This window comes from Lepisma saccharinum, chromosome 6, assembly GCF_977018435.1.
Source record: "Lepisma saccharinum chromosome 6, izLepSacc3.1, whole genome shotgun sequence".
In the NCBI taxonomy this organism is placed as follows: domain Eukaryota; kingdom Metazoa; phylum Arthropoda; class Insecta; order Zygentoma; family Lepismatidae; genus Lepisma; species Lepisma saccharinum.
Window position 1 is genome coordinate 71,111,357 of NC_139234.1, and position 18,533 is coordinate 71,129,889.

At 37.2% G+C, this 18,533-nt stretch overlaps 1 protein-coding gene across 4 annotated transcripts in view; it reads right to left on the reverse strand.

The window, feature by feature from the left end:
- LOC145988863 (uncharacterized) overlaps positions 1 to 18,228 on the reverse strand; it is a 173,860-nt gene extending 155,632 nt beyond the window's left edge. For all 4 annotated transcript variants that reach the window (XM_083124117.1, XM_083124116.1, XM_083124118.1 and 1 more), the window contains exons 1-3: positions 17,966 to 18,228; positions 13,921 to 14,051; positions 8,845 to 8,979 (exon numbers count right to left, since the gene is read on the reverse strand). In XM_083124117.1, the coding sequence (XP_082980243.1) occupies positions 8,845 to 8,979; positions 13,921 to 14,040 (255 nt within the window). In that variant the 5' untranslated portion in view covers positions 14,041 to 14,051; positions 17,966 to 18,228. The remainder of the gene's footprint in view (positions 1 to 8,844; positions 8,980 to 13,920; positions 14,052 to 17,965) is intronic.
- Positions 18,229 to 18,533: the final 305 nt, after the last annotated feature.

The window sequence follows — 18,533 nt, forward strand, 5'->3', positions numbered from 1 at the left end:
TGTAACACTGTTAAGCCTTGTTTCCATGTTAATAAAACATTAAAATGCTGACCAAGGAAAATTTTTATAGTATAAAAAAATATGCATAAAAACGTAACGTTTCCACCCTCAATTGTGAATATTCATCTGAAGAAGACCCTGTTAGAGGGTGGAAACGTTACGTTTTTATGTATATATTTTTTTATACTATAAAAGTATAAAAAGTCATGATTTTAATGTGTTTTTTTATTTCCATCTTCAGTTTTCTTCCAATGTTGCGAATAAGAACTTTTGCAGGTTTTAATATACCCGAAAATATTATAAACTAAAAGATTGTTTGGTCTTATCGTCATCCTTAGAAAATGGAACACTTTTTTATATCAATTGGAATTCTTGAAGGAAAATACATTAAGAAACTGAAATTTACGGCCTTGTGGAAAAATTAACATTACGACTTTTAAGCATTTTTCAACAATGTTTATAATTGAAAAAATTGAAAATGTGTTTTATCTTTAATTTCATTTTACTAATACAGGGAAATGGCATTTCAACAATGAAAGCACGGTGCGTTGCGTTGCGTTCTACCCAAGAATAGTTTGAACGGTCACTCCATACACAAGAAAAGAACTTTGCTTAAGCAAATGAACGAAAACAAGTCTCTGCGCAAGTAGTGACGCGAGACGGCTCTACCAATGAACACATGAGAGGGAACGGGATTGCGTGGAACGGGTGAAAGCGGCTGTAGTTACTAGCTTTCACAGCATCGTGTACTGCTTCGCTCTGCCCACTCGATCCCCCCCCCCCACCCCTTATCTGCCACTATGTGCAGCCTCGCTGCAGCAGAGATAGTCGGGACAGAGTATAAAGTCTCCAATCAATGGAAGAAAGTACTGTAATACAAAATGAAGTGTAGAGTCAACGCTGGCACATATCCAGAAATTCCTTTAGAGGGGGGCTGAACAATATCTTTTTAAGGGGTATAGATATAAACTCACAAGTGTATGTTTAAGGCTAGTGGTGCCCTTTGGTGGCAAAAGGGGGGGGGGGCAAGGAAAGTTTACTTTCTCTCGGCAGACAAGGCCTAGCATTAAGAGGCCATAGTGTGGAGGCAAAAAAATGGGAAGCAACTGTCTCCTAAATAGTAGACACTGTTTAAGGCTGCCATTTTTATCACAACGTGTTTGTCAGTTTCTTCTCATCAGGCATCAAAACATCTTTGGTGTTGAGTGTTTTCACGAAGCTGTTACACAATGGATGGACAATCCACTCGACAATGCGAGATTCAAACTGTGGGCTGCGAACTGGACGCACACAGTTTTCGAATATTTCTCCCTGATTCGAGCCTGAACACCACTATTGTGTCTTGTCTTCCCATGTTTGCAGCTCTTATACAAGCTGAAACCCACCCAATTGTGCATATTCAGGCCTAAGCACTCGCAAGTGTTTGAAATTGTCCATCACAGCTTCCACAGTCTTGTCATATATCGGCACGAAACAAAGGAAGTCTTCTCGAATACAGCTGGATCGAGAAACAATTAATGCACAGTGAAAACCCTTCCGTTCCCAACACATCTAATGTTTCGTCTTCCAATATGATAAAATGCTCACTCATTTATCTCCAGTGGCGTGCCCAAGGAAGTGAGTGTTGGTGGGGGTCATAACCCTCCTTTGGCCAAGTATTTCTAAAAAAATTAAGGTATAAAACAGAAAAAGATGGTAAAATGAGGACTGACTACCGAAATGAGTATACGTACCCCGCCCTTCGAAAATCCTGGGTATGCCAGTATAGCAACGGCACGATATACCAGAGACCCTGGTTCGGGTCCTGACAGAGCCTGAAAATTCCGCTAAAATATCTACATATGCAACATCTTCCTGCTTTCTCTTCTTGACATTAATAAAATTTTCGGCTGTCCCTTTGTAGTAGTTAAGTGTTTGAGTGTGTGTCAAACCCAGTTGGCTTAAATAAAAGTCCTTTTTATCCCATGAAAGTCTTGGACTGCATACACGAAATTTGGCCCGGGCACAAATAAAATTCCAGTTGATCTGTGCAACTTATTTATGTCTTAATAAACCGCCCCAATATCCGGTACTTGTGAAATGTTCACTTTAGAGACCTTCGATCTCTTCGGCTCATGCCCCGAACTAGCACTACACTGAGGCTCCTAGTCGGCAATATCTTCAACTTTGGACACGAACTGGAACTAGAAGTAGACTTCCGTAGTTTACAGGAAATTGCGTCACTAGTCCTCTTCATTTTCGAATTACTAACAGATTCTGTTGTACTGATCAACCGGGAAATTGAAGCCGGGTATTTATTTATGTCTTCATTATATTCTAGAATGTTCCGCAGATAAAACCTTTCGTTAATGTTACCAGTAGTTCGACTCCCCCTCTTATTTAAGAATGTTTCCTTTTCCGCTTTCCAAAGAATAAATAATACAAAGAATCGTCCTACTCGTGGCAGGCTTTGTTGTGCAGCTTCTAAATGATGACAAATCTTTACACAATGATCGCGCTCGCTGCGACAACAACAATGAAAGCGCAATAAAAGTTTACGTGCAATATTGTCAACAAAAGGGTTATAGAACATTCTCCGTCTTGCCTCGATAATTACGCTCCTTAAATTATCGTCACATTATTCAAGAAGCCAAAAAACTAATTTATCCAGTGTAAACTGATAGATTTCCTGCGGGAGCACGACCCCCTGATCTCCACCTTGGATACGTGCTATTATCAATAAAATGGTTATGAAACATTCTCTATCTTGCCTTCATAATTATTTCTCTCCTTAAATTATCGTCGTATTTTTCAAGAAATCAAAAACCTAATTTATCTATTGTAAACTGAAAGATTTCCCGGTGGGGGGGGTGGACACCCCTCCCTGATCCCCACCTTGGATACGTGCTATTATCAATAACAGGATTATAGAACATTCTCCCTCTTGCCTCGATAATTGTTTCTCTCCATCGTCACATTATTCAAGAAGCCAAAAACCTAATTTTATCAAGTGTAAACTGAAAGATTTCCCTGGGGAGGGGCTCGACCTCTCTGATCCCCATCTTGGATACATGCTATTATTAATAAAAAAGTTAAAGGACATTTTCTGTCTTGCCTAGATAATTATTACTCTCCTCAAATTACCGTCAGATTATTCAAGAAGCCAAAAACCTACTTTATCTAGTGTAAACTGAAATATTTCCTGAGGGTGGGCTTGAACCCCCTTATCCCCACCTTGGATACGTGCTATTATCAATTACAGGGTTATAGAAAAATTTACCTTGCCTCGATAATTATTTATCTTCTTAAATTTTCGTCACATTATTTTATTTCACACATACAAGAAACCAAAAAGACCCATTTTATCTAGTGTAAACCAAAAACTTTTGGGGGGCTCGAGGCCCCCCCTGAGTCAACGCAGCATTTGCTTCAAACGAATTCACAAAATGTTTTCAATTATTTCAATTACTGTCCTCACTTGGCCCGTTTCGTGTTTGAATTAACTACACTTATAATTGTATTTTCTTCTCTGCGTTCTAAATATTAAGACAAATACTGAATATGATACAACGGATTTTATATTAATAATTAAAAGAACTTATTATTGAATTTTCTTCTCTGCGTTCTAAATATTAAAAAAAATACTTAATATAAAACAACAGATTTTATATTAATATTTCGACTATTACTACGTTCCACTGAAGATACATTGCTTATTTATCTAATAAGAACATATAACTAAAATCTCATGATTATCAATTTCCCTGATTTTCTACTATTTCTTTTTAATCAACTAACTCACCTCTAACCCATATGGCTTCATCTCACATCGAGTTCCCTTATCGACCAACCTGTATGTATCTGCCTTGATTACGCGGAGATCTGGCAACATGGCCCTCGGTTGCCATGGCAAACGGTGCTGCCATTTGTCATCGAAAAATTACCACAAAATTGCCTTTAGTACGGCCTTAAGGCAGACACTTCCTTCAAATACATGGCACATGAATTTAGTTAAAGAAGGAATTTCTATTGATATTATTTTGCAAACAATAGGTCACAAGCACCAGAACGGTCCACTCATATGCCAATCTTTTCATAGACAAATATGAACAAGAGTATCTGGTCCCCTCATATGTCAATCTTTTCATAGACAAATATGAACAAGAGTATCTGCAGTCCCAACCCCTGAAACCACTCTTCTGTCTCAGATTCATAGACGACATCACCACAGTTTTTATTATTATTTTCATATGTTTACAGCCCAAAAGGTACAGGACTTCGCTGGTGATTACAATGAGGGGGTGTAATGGAATTTTCACTCTCATTTCAGTAATAGGTAGTTCACCAGGTGAAAAGCTGGAACACGGGTTGAGTTCAAAGGTTCTAGAAGATTGCACCTTGGTGAAACTTCTTGATACAATGAGAAAAATATACACACCACAAATTAACAAATACAATCAATAATTTGTCTCTATACAATTAAAGCAAGAGCAAAGTGAGGCAGCTACAGCATACATTAAGTTGAAAGTTACTTTAATAACATGTGAATTTAGAACAAATGAATTAGATACTGATCTTAGTGAAAAGCCTGTTTGGACTCCCAGGCTGTATGTATAGTTGATTCCAAGCAGTTCGCTAGTTTCAATGGAAGTTTGACACCGAAGTAGTCAAAGAAAAAAAGCTATCATCCTCTTTGAAGTAGTGGGTGCCTAACACGAACACTCCTCTGGAATTTCCGAGTCGTTGGCTGGCAGATATGAATTCAATGTCTTTGCTCGTGAGCAGTACTCTTTTTTTCCTAATATATATCTTCCCCTGCATTTTGCCCTCCATGGCCAAATTGAGACATTTCAGTTCTTCCAGTTCAGCTTTGTTTTTCTCTGTGCCCAGGACGTTTCGGCTATAGTGGTGCTACCACCTGCCAAATTGCGCATGGCACCCAATAGAGCAAGTATGGCAGGTATGCTAAATCCTCCACTGTGCATCTGCTTTCTTACAGATTGCAGTCTTTCCAGTTGAGGAGTGCCAAGTACCGGTTTCATTCCATGTCATTTTTGTACACAGCACTGTTTTTTCTCACATTGCTTTTTGGTAATTATGTAGTTTAGGGATTTTTAGTTGTTTCAAACCTGCGAAAGGTACTTCATACACACCATATTTCGGTTTCATGTTGTTGTTAATTTTGAAAACCCCATCCCAGTTTCCTTTTGGTGTTCATGGGCTTACACTGCATTCCCCCATCGAAGCATCTCTGCTGACTAGCCTCTCGAATGTGCAATGCTCGAACTTCCTATCGCTTTGTGACACTTGTTAAGATCAGCATGCATATATGTTGTAAGCGATGCAGTGTTCTTTGCATGCGATGTTGAGGATATTCACATCAGGGTCACATCTCCCAAACTGCTTTTCAAGTTTGGTACATGGGTCACAATACTGATATTCTGGGATGTGCACAGTGGCACAACCACGGGGTGGCATTGCCCCCCCCCCATCCCCTTCGATGGAAGTCAAATCTAGGGAGGGCAAACTCAAATAAAAATACATTTCGTAAAATTAACTTGCTCGTTTCGCTCGCAATGCCTGCTTTTCTCAGTATTGTCAAGTTCAGAGCCATAACTGGGGGGCAGCGGGTGTCGGCCATGGTCGAGCGATCTAAATGAAAAATTTATAAAAGAAAGAATGCCATGGCACCCCGTGAAATAATTGGTGCCCTATTAAATCTTAATTGTTTTCAGTTGCAAAAATTGGATCTAAAAATTTTCTTGCTCGCTTCCCTCGCAAAATAATTGTTTTCTGTAATGTATTTAAATAATATGTGTTGTATATATGTATTGAATAAACTTTGAATACGTACACAATTTAGTTGATTTGATTGATTGATTTGCTTTATTTTACTTCGCTTTTTCTACCACTTTTGGCTAATTTGCGAAGATGGGGATGAGTGATGACATGATGAAATTGATGACTGGACACTCACAAACACCCATGCCCAGGCCGGGATTCGAACCTGGGACCCCTGGCGTCATACACAATTTAGTGTTAGCATGTTGTATATGTATTTTCTTATTTTACGTCACTCCATGTTGCGTATGTGTAAAACATATCTTGTACATGAAAGTTGTTATACATGTTATGTACAAAAAGAATTATCTTTGGAATGCATTCATCATTCACTTCTTTGAACATGTTGAACATGAATTTGAACATGTTGAAAAAAAATATTTCAAATCGTTTGTTTCAAACAAATGCTTTAGCATCGACTTCTACCCCCTTTTTGATTAATTTATGAGGATAATAACATCTTTGATACTACTACTACTACCACTAGTAATAATAATAATATTATTATTATTATTATTGGCACGTTTATCCAGGTACTTGCCCCCTCCCCTGACAAAAATTTGCGGTTGCGCCTCTGGATGTGCATTTCAAATGGCACATTGTTTATGATATTGCTGATGAGTCCCTTCCACTTCGCCAAGTTCCAAAATTTCAGTGGTAGGGTGTTGATCTTGATAAGGCAGCTGATGACTCTTCAATCATTAACAATGAAAATTGTGAGTTTACTGCTAATCATATCCATTCTCGTTGTGTAACTTTCAGTTTCCTCACCTGCAATGACCTGTTGTCCATAAGCTGTCTCACATTCTCTAACATGTATTTTTCAGCAAACTGGTGGAACGCTTGATGCCACTTCTGACTTTCATTTCATTTCTGACGTGTTTGGTGAGCATGTCATACTTTTAGTTGCTTCTGAACTTAATGCACTTTTTTATAGAATTGTTATTTTGATATAGGGCACCTGGCACATTAAAATTTCTTTGTACCTCTCATACCTGCTACTATGGGGTAAAAAGAGTACAGGAATAAATATGCACAACCTTTAGGATGCAAGCTTCAACTATCCGGGAATGTCTCACAAAAAATGTAATACATTTTTGTGAAAAAAATGTGCAAATAAGCATATGTCTCTGAGGGAGCAAAACATACAAAGAGAATAAAAAAAGACGTGATTTTTTGTGCATTTATATGTACACAGCTGTCTGTGGCTAACAATTTGTAAAATTAACAATCAAAATTTCTCTATTGCCAAATTTTTAAATTAGCCTTCCCCCTTGACAACTTGCATAGCATACTGGGGGGGGGGATGGGTTGTCCACACAAATATTTACACATTTTTCTCACTATGTAAAGACGAGCAATTGTGATATGCCAACTCATTCAAATACAGCTACTTTGGAGTCAAGTTTGGGCCAAAAACAGCATCATTTTAGTAATAAGAAGTAATAATAAATCTAAACATTTTATATCTACTTCCGAATTAACTAGATATCCAAAATGTGCACATTATCCAGATAATTGCACAGTTTATCATTTTCGGAACACTCTGCATATTCTTCTATTCTTCATGTCTGTATTTCTGCCATACAGCTTCTTAGGAAATAAGTCATCCAATCTGACCATTTATTCATTGCATGATTGTCTGTATGTTCTTTAAATGTTTAACTCTTTTGTTTTTTTACTAAACATATATCTGCATCACTCACTGAAATATACATGCACAAAGTTTTCCATCTTACTAAAAAAACGTAAATGAAGTACAGTCTTGAAACATAACATTCAATTTGGTGTCCCGGTGACCTGCTACCTGGGACGTAGAGCAAAAAATGCTGACGGTACATATGTTTATCTATTGACCTGACAACTGTCCTGTCGCTTTCTTCCATACCTCATTCTCTCTCAGCATGCTGGAGCGATGAGGCAGATTGATGTGCTTGATGCTTCCGAGGGAGCAAGCATAGGATTTTACATCAAAGTTTAAGTGGGTTTATCAAGTTGTTTGCTCATTTTTCAATGAGAGACCTTTGTGCAAGGATATTCTTGGACCTTTATTTGTTAATTACTTCCATATTTTCATAAAATATTTTTACCAGAAAAAGTAAATAGCTAATTACAAAATTAAATAACAATCCATACATACCAATTCTCTGAACATATGTACAGGGTTATTCAAAAAGAAATTCACACTTTGAAATGATTGTAGCTTGTTTTGTTATTGACATGTGCTCATATGTTATGTAGGTATGAAAAGAGTAACTCAAAAAGTTTTATTTCAATGACAGCCTGAAACCATAGTATCAGCCAGCAACACAACATAACCACTTTTCTCAAAATGGCTGCTACCCCAACAGAGAAGGCCTTTTGTGTTATGGAGTTTTAAAATTGTCTCAGTCTGCTAGCGCAGAGCGTTGCAATTTGGGACCAAATTTTAGAAGGCTCTTCCTAGCAGGCAATCTATCTACAATTGGGTGAGGAAATTTGAGGAGTAGAGGTAAAAGCAGTCAACATTGGGGGAACGGGTGGAAGAGATCCCGGGAAGGATTCCTCCGAAGTTCAAGAAAGCAATATCTCGTGCAAAAAGAAGCTGAACACTGCTTTTGTTTTTTAATTATCCGTATATTTGGATATCCTTATTATCCATTGCATCTGAAACAAATATCAGATCATCATCTGAATTTAGTTGCCATCTCTATAATAATTGTGTCCTACCTTTTGCTTATAGTACCCAAGAAAGAAGTAAAAGAAAGAACATGTGTGTGTGAGAGAGAAAGAGAGAAACGCACCATACATAATCTATGAGATTAACATAGATTGAAAGCCACAACTTTAACTATAACTCCCACAGTTAATAAATTAGTGAGAGCACTGCTTCATATTCTGTGCAGAGATTTTATACTTCAAGTTTAAACATGATAGGCTGCAAAAGCCTCGACACTAATTGTGAATCACCTTGTATTTCGATAAGTGTATCTTACTGATCTACATCTTGTGTGAAAACTTTAAAAATAGAGTAAATTCCCTTACCTTGAATCTCTTCTGAAAATCAAAAAACAGCCTGCCTTGAACAGATTTGCACTTCTGGTAAAAGCCATACGCAGTATTTAGAAAGTACATGCAGTGGCTGCAGATTGATTTTGGCCATGGGTTCTTTGCATCCACCTAAGATTAACAGAAAAAAATACCTGTAATTAAACACATTAAAGCTCCATAAATAACAATCTGGTCCGACAAATCAAGTTCTTTATGAATAACACTAGTATTTATGTATTAACTAGGGATAAACTCATAAAATTTCATGCTGCCTCTGATGAAGTACCAATTGATAACTAGGCAGCTGAATTTTTTGCATTTACCTTTCCCAGAAATTGTTGTTTTTTTTCCTCAATTTTTACATTATTTCTCCTCAAGAATCTCATTTTCAAAAAAAAAATCAACTTGAACTCAGCATTAAAATTATGATAACAAATATTTAATCCATGCTTATTGTTAGGGAGATTTCAGATCAAAGTGAGAAGCAACATGGGGTTTTGACTGATTAATTAAAACAGGATCCAAATACTGTGCAATGTGCCTCCCCGGTAACTCTGATGTTCACATAGTATGTGGAGAGCAATGTGTAGGTAGGTTAACTCCAACACTGCACAAGCATTTGTTTCCTTGCCAGAATATTATGAAATTACAGAATACTCACAAAGCTGCAACTTTGACTTCCATGGCATTTTTCACATAGGCATGCACACAGGAGGCAGTTGCCCCCTCCTAATACTTACTCACTTAAAAATTTAGTGTGCAGAAATCTTATTATTGTGATTAAACAATATTATTCTCTTTAAAAAAATAAGTATTTTCAAACCGACGAAAGTTCCAAGCAACTACGGCAGGTTTATTTCCTATGTAATGAGGTACATCACATTTCATTCTCCAGCAAATTACTTGCGATTAAGACTTGCACATTTTATTGGTTAGCCAAGTTGTGTTACACCTGTGAGATCGCAGAATAAATTGGTCACACAATGGAATGAATAAATTGTGTGTAGTCTGAACTACAGTGAAAGGAAAATAAAGGGGGAAGGGAACAGAGAACATTTGAGCCACAGAAACTGGAATTATAATAGAGAGATTTTCTGTAGGTCTGGCCACACACTATATACACCTTTGTCTAGTACCCATCAATGCAATAAAATAGTGAGATGAAGTGAGATTTTCTTTCTCCGACTGAACTTTCATCACGGCTTGCCATGAAACCTATGATTTTTCACTATATGTATCAGTAAAAAGTGGAGATATCACGTTAAAGATCAAATTTACAATATTTTGCAACTTACTATACATAAAAATATGGTTAGTATATCATCAGGGTGGCTACAAACAAGCAGAAATGAAATTCCCTGACTTTTCCAGGTTTTCCAGGACAATATTTACATTTTCCCCTGACAATTACAAACTAAACTAAATCGATGTTTTTGCAAATGGAAATAATAAACTCAAACAGGTCCATGTATGGATTTGTTAAGTACCAATATTATCTTCTATGAAATTGACTTAATTTCTCTATTCTCTATGATTTGAATTCAAACTGCAAAATAGTGAATTTGGAAGATTATTACAATTCACATGCTAGGGAAGGATTACAGAATTTTATCATACGCAGTAAGTTTAAAATAAAATACTTGATTATTTTTCAAGTTACGACTAAATTAGATTAGAGTGAAGAGTGATTGAATAAGAAATACAATTTGTAATTTATCAGTCTCCTTATACATTCTCGGTATTATATGTTGATATTTCCACTGAGGTTTGGAACCCTCTGCTTGTGATCATCACCACGCTCCTGGCTATCTTTATCCCACAAAGTTTCCATCAGGTACCCGCTGGATATGATGCTGGGTGGGCACTGGAGCAGTTTGAATAGGTGGAAAATATCCCGGTTCTCCCCTGCAGGAGATCGACCTCGGGTCTCTCGCATGATAGTCAGACACCCTAACGACTGAGCTCCATTATTTCTCGCTCGACAAATGCCGATGGTGCGCACTTAGCTTGGTAATTCAAAACACATCTCGCGCGACAAATTCTGAAGATGTGGTTCCCGTGTGACGGTAGATGCACACTCCATCTCCTGTTAGAATCCTGCCACTTTGCTCTGTGATTCAAATGGTTTTGATAGAAGTTGAACAAAACGTGGAAAATACATGATTTAATGTGGCTGTCGGAATTATTCCATAGTTTACTCCATAGTTTAAAATGTTGGGAAACTTGCACGTTCTATGCACACAAACATGGCCTAGAAAAGACAAGAATGTTGGATTTCATGGTATTTTTCGTCTTGGACATTTAAAAAAAAAAAAAAAATCGCTAAAAACGCCAATTCGCATTTTATGACAAATTTGCATTATTTCGATATTTCGAACAGGCAAAAAATGTGTCCAGACAGTACTGCACATTCTGAAATACATCTTCGCAGCAATTACCATTTTTCACGGTTTTCGCGTGCGAAAACCAATGTCCCTACTAATTGGAAATTACTTTCTGGCCACCCCTCGTATAAATCAGTAGATGGAAAGTGAAAATTTAGCAGGGCTGGCAGAGAAAAGTCAATTCTTGAAGAAAGTGATTTGCTTTTATGATTGAATGATTCGATTAAATATGACATTAATATATTTATATAGTTATTATTAGGATTTCATTTCACAATATTGGAGATTAACTTCACTCAGTGAGAGATTAATGACCATCTCTAACGAGTTTAAACAGACAGGACAGAGAGTGGCGTTAATTTCATTGCAATACCAGTGTTGCAGTAAATTTGAGGTTTGGTGCATGCACTTGCCAATTTTTATGATGTTCACCAATGCAGATTTGTGTTTCACTTTTTCGTGATAGTATTCAATATATATCCTGTTTTGTTGGATTTTTCTTGATATCTAAGAATAGTGCAATGTCATTGTAAACATATGTAAACTTGTGCAAAACCAGTAATACATCAGGATGATGAAAGAAAACCTTCGTAAGCACTGCTAGAATAAATAAGGTGACGTGAGTAAGAAGAGTAATAAAATTCCAGCATCATATTTGCAGTCTAAAGCTCTTCTTGTTTATGAATGCAATTTCTGTCGCATGTTGTAGTGAGATACTTTGTCGGGTGGCGATATTCGACAAAAATCGTATGTATCAATGGAGCCTATTTGTTTCCATGTTCCTTCAGTTTATCCAACAAAATGCCTTACTATGACGTCCGACAACTATCGGATGGTGCCACCTGCTCCCATCCATGTGTTGACAGTTCTGTCCCCTTACTACTCCCATACGGACAAGAAAAAATGATAATTCAATGCATTTTCCAGGTAATATTTAGAGGCTTAACACATTTTTCTGCCCCTCTGGAAAATTCCCTCTCTCCTCCTACCACCACTGGTTGCTGGCGCTGTGGTTGTGTTGTGCGTAAGAGGGGCCTAAAAGTTGAGGCCGAAAGTTAGCAACAAGATTTCCTTTTCCCGGGCAGCGTTCCATAATGATTATATATATATATATATATATATATATAAAATCAAGATAAAATTATCTGACTTTTCCTGGTTTTCCAGGTCTGTCGCCACCCCCCGAACATTTATTTACTTATAAGTACTTACTAAAAATAAAAAAATAAATGTCAGTGGCAACTGTGAACCTGTGCCACACGGCTCCATAAATATACTTAACCTTCTAGCGGGCGCGTTCAGAATCGTGTCACCAGCGGGCGCGTGATGCATTTTTTACGTCATTTTGTATCATTCATTATGAGCAAGGATTTTTATAATATAAACGTAAATGTTTTTGGGTCTACATTTATTTATATCATATCTGAGGTTAATATAAATGAAACACTGAAATACAAGTTAGAATGCTGAAAAAAAAGAAAAAAAAAGAGTACGTAACTTATTACATATTTATAGCGCACCATGCTTTTCATCAGCAGGCGCGTGTTGTACTTTTTACGAGAGATATTCGTACTGAAAACCTAAATGATACAAGTCTATGTACAAACACTTTACATTCCAAGTTCAAGAGGGACCGAGTCGAGTAAAAATTCTCTACGTCATATGAAAAATTATGGGCAGTCCATGGCAATATCCTGTGTACACACTCCAGCCTCCCCCTTCCCTCACCGCATACACACACACACACACACACACCAACACACCCCAACACACACACTATATCTCGTATAAACTAAGTAAAATAAACCAAATAATAAGAACTTACTTTCACATTTTCGGATATGTCCGTCCCCTCAAAACATCCTGGTAACGAGCCTAGCTACCAAAGTAGGTCAAGTCGCGATTAGCCTTTCTGTGCATAAAGCGGACTCAAACAAAATCAAAATCAATCAATCTATTCCGTTCGAGAAACTTGAAGGATACGCTGAATTTCTCTAACATCTACGTTTTGTCGACTCACTTTCAACAATAACCTGACGAAATAATTACAGAACAGGAGCAGGCGCGCAGCGCAAACTTTACGACACAGTGTTCTGATCTGAAATAAACAACAATTGACAGAGTATAACATATGGAATAGTAACAATGACTGCTAATATGCAACACAAAATACCTCTTTGAGGAATACATAAAAAGCATAGGTCGACGAATTCAAAGGAAACACAAGAAAATTAAAGAAAATTACTTTTGGCGTAAATTTTGCGCAGGAGCGCCCGCTCGAAGGATAATAGAAAATACAATTTTTTGAGAGCCCATGATGTGGAAACAAAGCCTTAACAAGCAATATTTTTTCAAATAAAAGTTGTTCATCTTAATGTTATTTATGTCCTGTAAAAGTTTGTTGGTTTTTTATAGTGACACCTTGCATATAGAAATTGAAGCTTTCCTGGTGATGTGGTACAAAGAATCATGTGTTCCTGTGCTCTAAGCCTCAAAATCAATGCATAAAATATAGTCTAAAGTTCAGATTCCACAGCAAAGATCTCTACAGTAACAACTTTTCCTCTGAAATATAAATTAAAATAGACTTCTAAACACAGGAAAATCATGAAAAATTGAGCAAAGTCCCCTTACCCAACATATTTAAAATATTCAATAGCTTATAAAGAAAACAAAAGCAAATTACCTCATACTGTGTAACAAGATTCAGCTTGAGGATCACCAGTTCTCTCTTTGCTGTATCTCGAAATATATTGATGCATTTATTCCTTTGAGAAAGACAGAAATGGCAAATCCTAGAATCCATTTTGCTTTATTCTGAAAAGAAACAAATGAAAATTAGAGTAGGCCTAACCATGATTTGTTTAATAGGTAAAGTTCCCCGTGCATATAGCACCGTGCCATGAAAGCACATTTAGGGTATGTGGAACTAGGGCTCCACACATTCTTGATGATCTCAGCCATTTTGGATGTGAAGTGATCAGCATCATGCTCTGGCCATCCCCCCTGGTACCCACTGATTTGAGGCTGGGTGAGTCCCAGAGATGCTTTATACAGGGACTAGGCCAGAAAATTCCGACCTTAGATCACCCACACTGGGTATCAAACCCGGGTCTCCCACATGGAACTCAGATGCCCTAAAAACTAGACCACCAAGGCTCCAAGATTTGTTTAATGATAACTGGAAATCAGTTACTCTATAAAGTACGTATCTTGAATGAAATTAACAGTTACTTTTCTTCAAATTTCCACACAGAAAGAACCTTTCTTCAACTCGATGTTTTATCCAGATTCGATCCACAGTGGAGGCACATTACACAGTGGTTCAGATCTTATTTTACTCTGTAGGTCCAGTCCCAATTAAACTATATGTGCATAAAATGGACTTTAACTAGAATTTTCCAAAATCCTGATGCAAATGCTTACCCAAAAGAATAATCATGTTGATAACCGTTCAAACTAGACGAAAAATAGCCCTTAAAATCCAGCTTATTTCAAAACCTCAACAGAAGCACTGGAATGATGGATGCGGTCCAAGGTAAAATGTAACACTATGGATTACAAGCTTGGCATAAGGAACATTTGACCTGCCCAGAAAGTTGGAGCAATAACACTGTGGAATAAGAAGGAAGACAGCATCCACAGAGCAAAGTTTCCAGAACAGAACATATTGGAAATTGGAGGGAAAATCAGGGAGGCATGGCCTGAAAACAAGCCAAAGGTGCAGAAAATGTTTAAGTAGTTGAAAAAAGTAACAGGTCAGGACTAATTAATACAAATCGTATACATGTATGAAAATGCCTTTAAAATACTGGAAATAATTGTGGAAGTACAGTAAGTAAATTGATATGTCCTATATAATTATGCGAAAACAGCATCAAAAAAATAGGTTAAACAAAGAAGATAAACACAATGCTTGAAAAAATGAAAAACAAAATACTGTCTCAACTAGGTTGATGACTGATTTCTGAATATCAATATTACACAGACATAAAGCTAATCATGAAAATTTCATATTGAAATAAAGTAATATAAAACATTTAATCCACCTATTAGCTGCTTTAAGGCTGAGTTACTTTTTAAGAAACAGTTATATTCACTTATTTATTAAGATACATCTGACTTCAGTAGCATTCATTAGAATTCAGAAGAAATTAAGTTCATATGTGGTGTTTTTCAGGTGCACTTCTAAATCACCTGAAGTGTGATGTCAAGAATTAAACTAGGGTCCCAGGTTTGATGCCCGGTGAAGGCACAAGTGTTTCGGATCCCACTTTAAACTGTAGGTCCAGTCCCGATTATGCCTTACTGTGCATAAAGTGTACTTAAAACACCAAATCAATCAATCAATCAAAGAATTAAACTAGCTTGCTTGAAGTCAATAATTGAATTTATTATATTTCTGATTCATTCCACGGTATATATTGGTTTCAATTGAACACAATTCATTGCAATTCACCAATTGCTTCCAATACTGTCTAAAAGCTTACATTGTCTATTGAAATAAAAAGTAAATATTGTTTTTTCAGCGCAGTAGGTCTACAATTGGATTTCAGGTTACACGACATTGTAGTTGAAAACAGTATAATTTGTGCACTATAAACAGTAATGAAATTTCCAATTGATAATACAGTAAATGTTCGGTATATCGGAGACAAATTAAGATCAGATATTTTGTGTTTTGCATGGTTTGTACTTACCAATTGTGTATTGCGGAACATAGTTCAAGGTGCCATTATGCTTTTTACATGAAAAGAAACACAAATTTTCACATACAGAGTACTTCTTTCGGGTAAATTTCTCGTATCGGACAAACGGCTGAAATTTGCTAGTTCATTTAATTTGAATATTCGTACTTACGTATTCTGCATTGAGAAACATTGCTGAAGGTGGCATTTCGCTTATTTCACGGAAATAAGCTCTATTTGCGACATATCGAGTAAGTTTTCTTCGTTTCTTTTTGCCTTCGGTAACACGCAAAATGGCGGTCACAGTTTCACTACCGTACTCGGCATGCAGTGTTTCCACCCCACTGCACCCAAAAATACCTACGTAGCCCCACAAACCATTGACGCATAGCCCCACGAACCATTCATACATAGCCCCACGAACCATTTCCGGTAAGGTTAGGTTAGGTGGGGTCACTATAGGTTACACTAGTGAAAAATTGGTTTCGAAAAAAATATGCGTAGCCCCACACACCATTCTCGCATAGCCCCACGAACCATTCACGCATAGCCCCACGAACCATTGACACATAGCCCCATGAACCATCGACACATAGCCCCACAAACCATTTGCGGAAACGTACCTTCTTCAGTTACAAAAATGCGTGTTTGGAAACACTGACCGGGATTACGTCATCACACACAAGCTACATCCACCTGGAAGTAAATGGATGCAAGAAGTTTCGTGCATCGGTCACACATTTATATCGAAAAATAGATGATTTACCGGCAAAATTCAATGAACGATGCAAGAAAACACTTCCCCGAACTTCCACAAGTCTAAAGAAACTGCATTCGGTAAGTAATTTCTCCTGTAAATTTCATGAAATCCGTTTGCCCGATACGAGAAATTTACCCTTCTTTTGATTCATTTCTTCGCTTTCGTAACACACAATATGGCAGGCTGAGGTTGACTACTGTAGTGGGTATGCAGTGTTTCCAACCTTCTTCACCGAAAAATACCTACTATCGTGTTCGTCATGTGCAAATTGTACATTATGCATGGGTAGCTGACAGATAGCCCCACGAACCATTTCCGATAAGGTTAGGTTTGGTTAGATTAGGCACGCATAGATAAAAAAAAAAAAGTGTTGGAAACACTTACAGGAAGCTACGTCATCACATCCGCTTCACGTCGGGAAAGCAAATAAAAGCAATGTCAATTGTGTGTCGGTGAGATATTTCTCTTCCAAAATACATGATTTCCCGGTCAAATAGATTCTACGATGAAAGAAAATACCTTGACGAACGTTAGAAACCTTAGAGAAACTCATTTCCGTAAGTAGTTTCTTCTGTAAAATTGAAGAAATGTGTCTCCGATATACCGATATTACAATTTAAAACAATTCATTGTAATGTAGGATACAAATTTAAAATTGGATACAATTTACCAATTGGAAATTATCCAGCATTTCCAATTAGTTTGAGTTGAGATTCCGAACGAATCCAATTCATTCCGATATCTTTATTGGGGATCCAATTGAAACCAATAGAAATTTCAATTAAAACCAATAGACATTTCCAGCTGGATTTATCCACATTTTTGCGATTAGCCAAAAGTGGCTGAAAGTCGAAATAAAATAAAATAAAATTAATCAACATATAGTAACACAGCCGGCTCAGTGGGCGACCGCGTTATATGTAGTCTGCTTTCGATTTCGTCACCGAAGTTTACGGGTTCGAGTCAATGAGATGATATCAACATGTTACTAAAATGTCACTTTACCAATATTATTCGTATTTTGATATTTTCAAATTCCATATCAATGCAATGCTCACATAAGCTATACACTCATATTGGTAAACAAACAATACATGTTTATCTGTGTAAATACAATCTCATGATCAGTAGTAGAAAAATAACTTGTTTTACTGTCAGAATGAAAACAATATTTTTCGTATATGAATACGATAATAACACCACATGCCGTAAGGATCAATTTTCCGCCAAACATGTGACATATTACTGGTATAGCAACAAAGTACTCTTGTTTTGATACTTACTTCACGCAAGTTCGACTACAGTTTTCCAGCTGTTCGTACTACGCGGTACACAAGACCACCACAAATCCGGTGAAGCACAATACGAAGAGATTTCGCAACCTTCAAGCTCAGTACCGTTAGCTTCTGTGCGCCTGAACACAAATCTTTCGTTTTGTTCACGCTACAACCGACGGCTTTCCTTTTAGTGGATTATCGATGGGCTCCACACAATGAAGCATAATGAATAAAAGGTTTCCCTCCCAAGGCCGACGAGCACTGTTCTTCTTAACCCCTCCCAGTGTTTCCACAATTTGAGAGCACAGTGTCCCTTTGCAAGAAGCAAAATTTCCCTCTCCTCCCAATTTTTCCCATTATCAAAAGAAATTACAATAATAATAATAATAGTGGTATTTTCGTTACTCCACGTTCGAATATGAAAAACGTTAAACAAATTAATCACATAAACAGTCTCCTGGGAACCGGGTCAGATGTCGCCTTGTCCCGGGTTCGATACCCGGTGGAGGCACGTAGTGGTTCATATCGCATCTTACTTCTGTAGGTCCAGTCCACATTAGCATTTCTGTGGGTA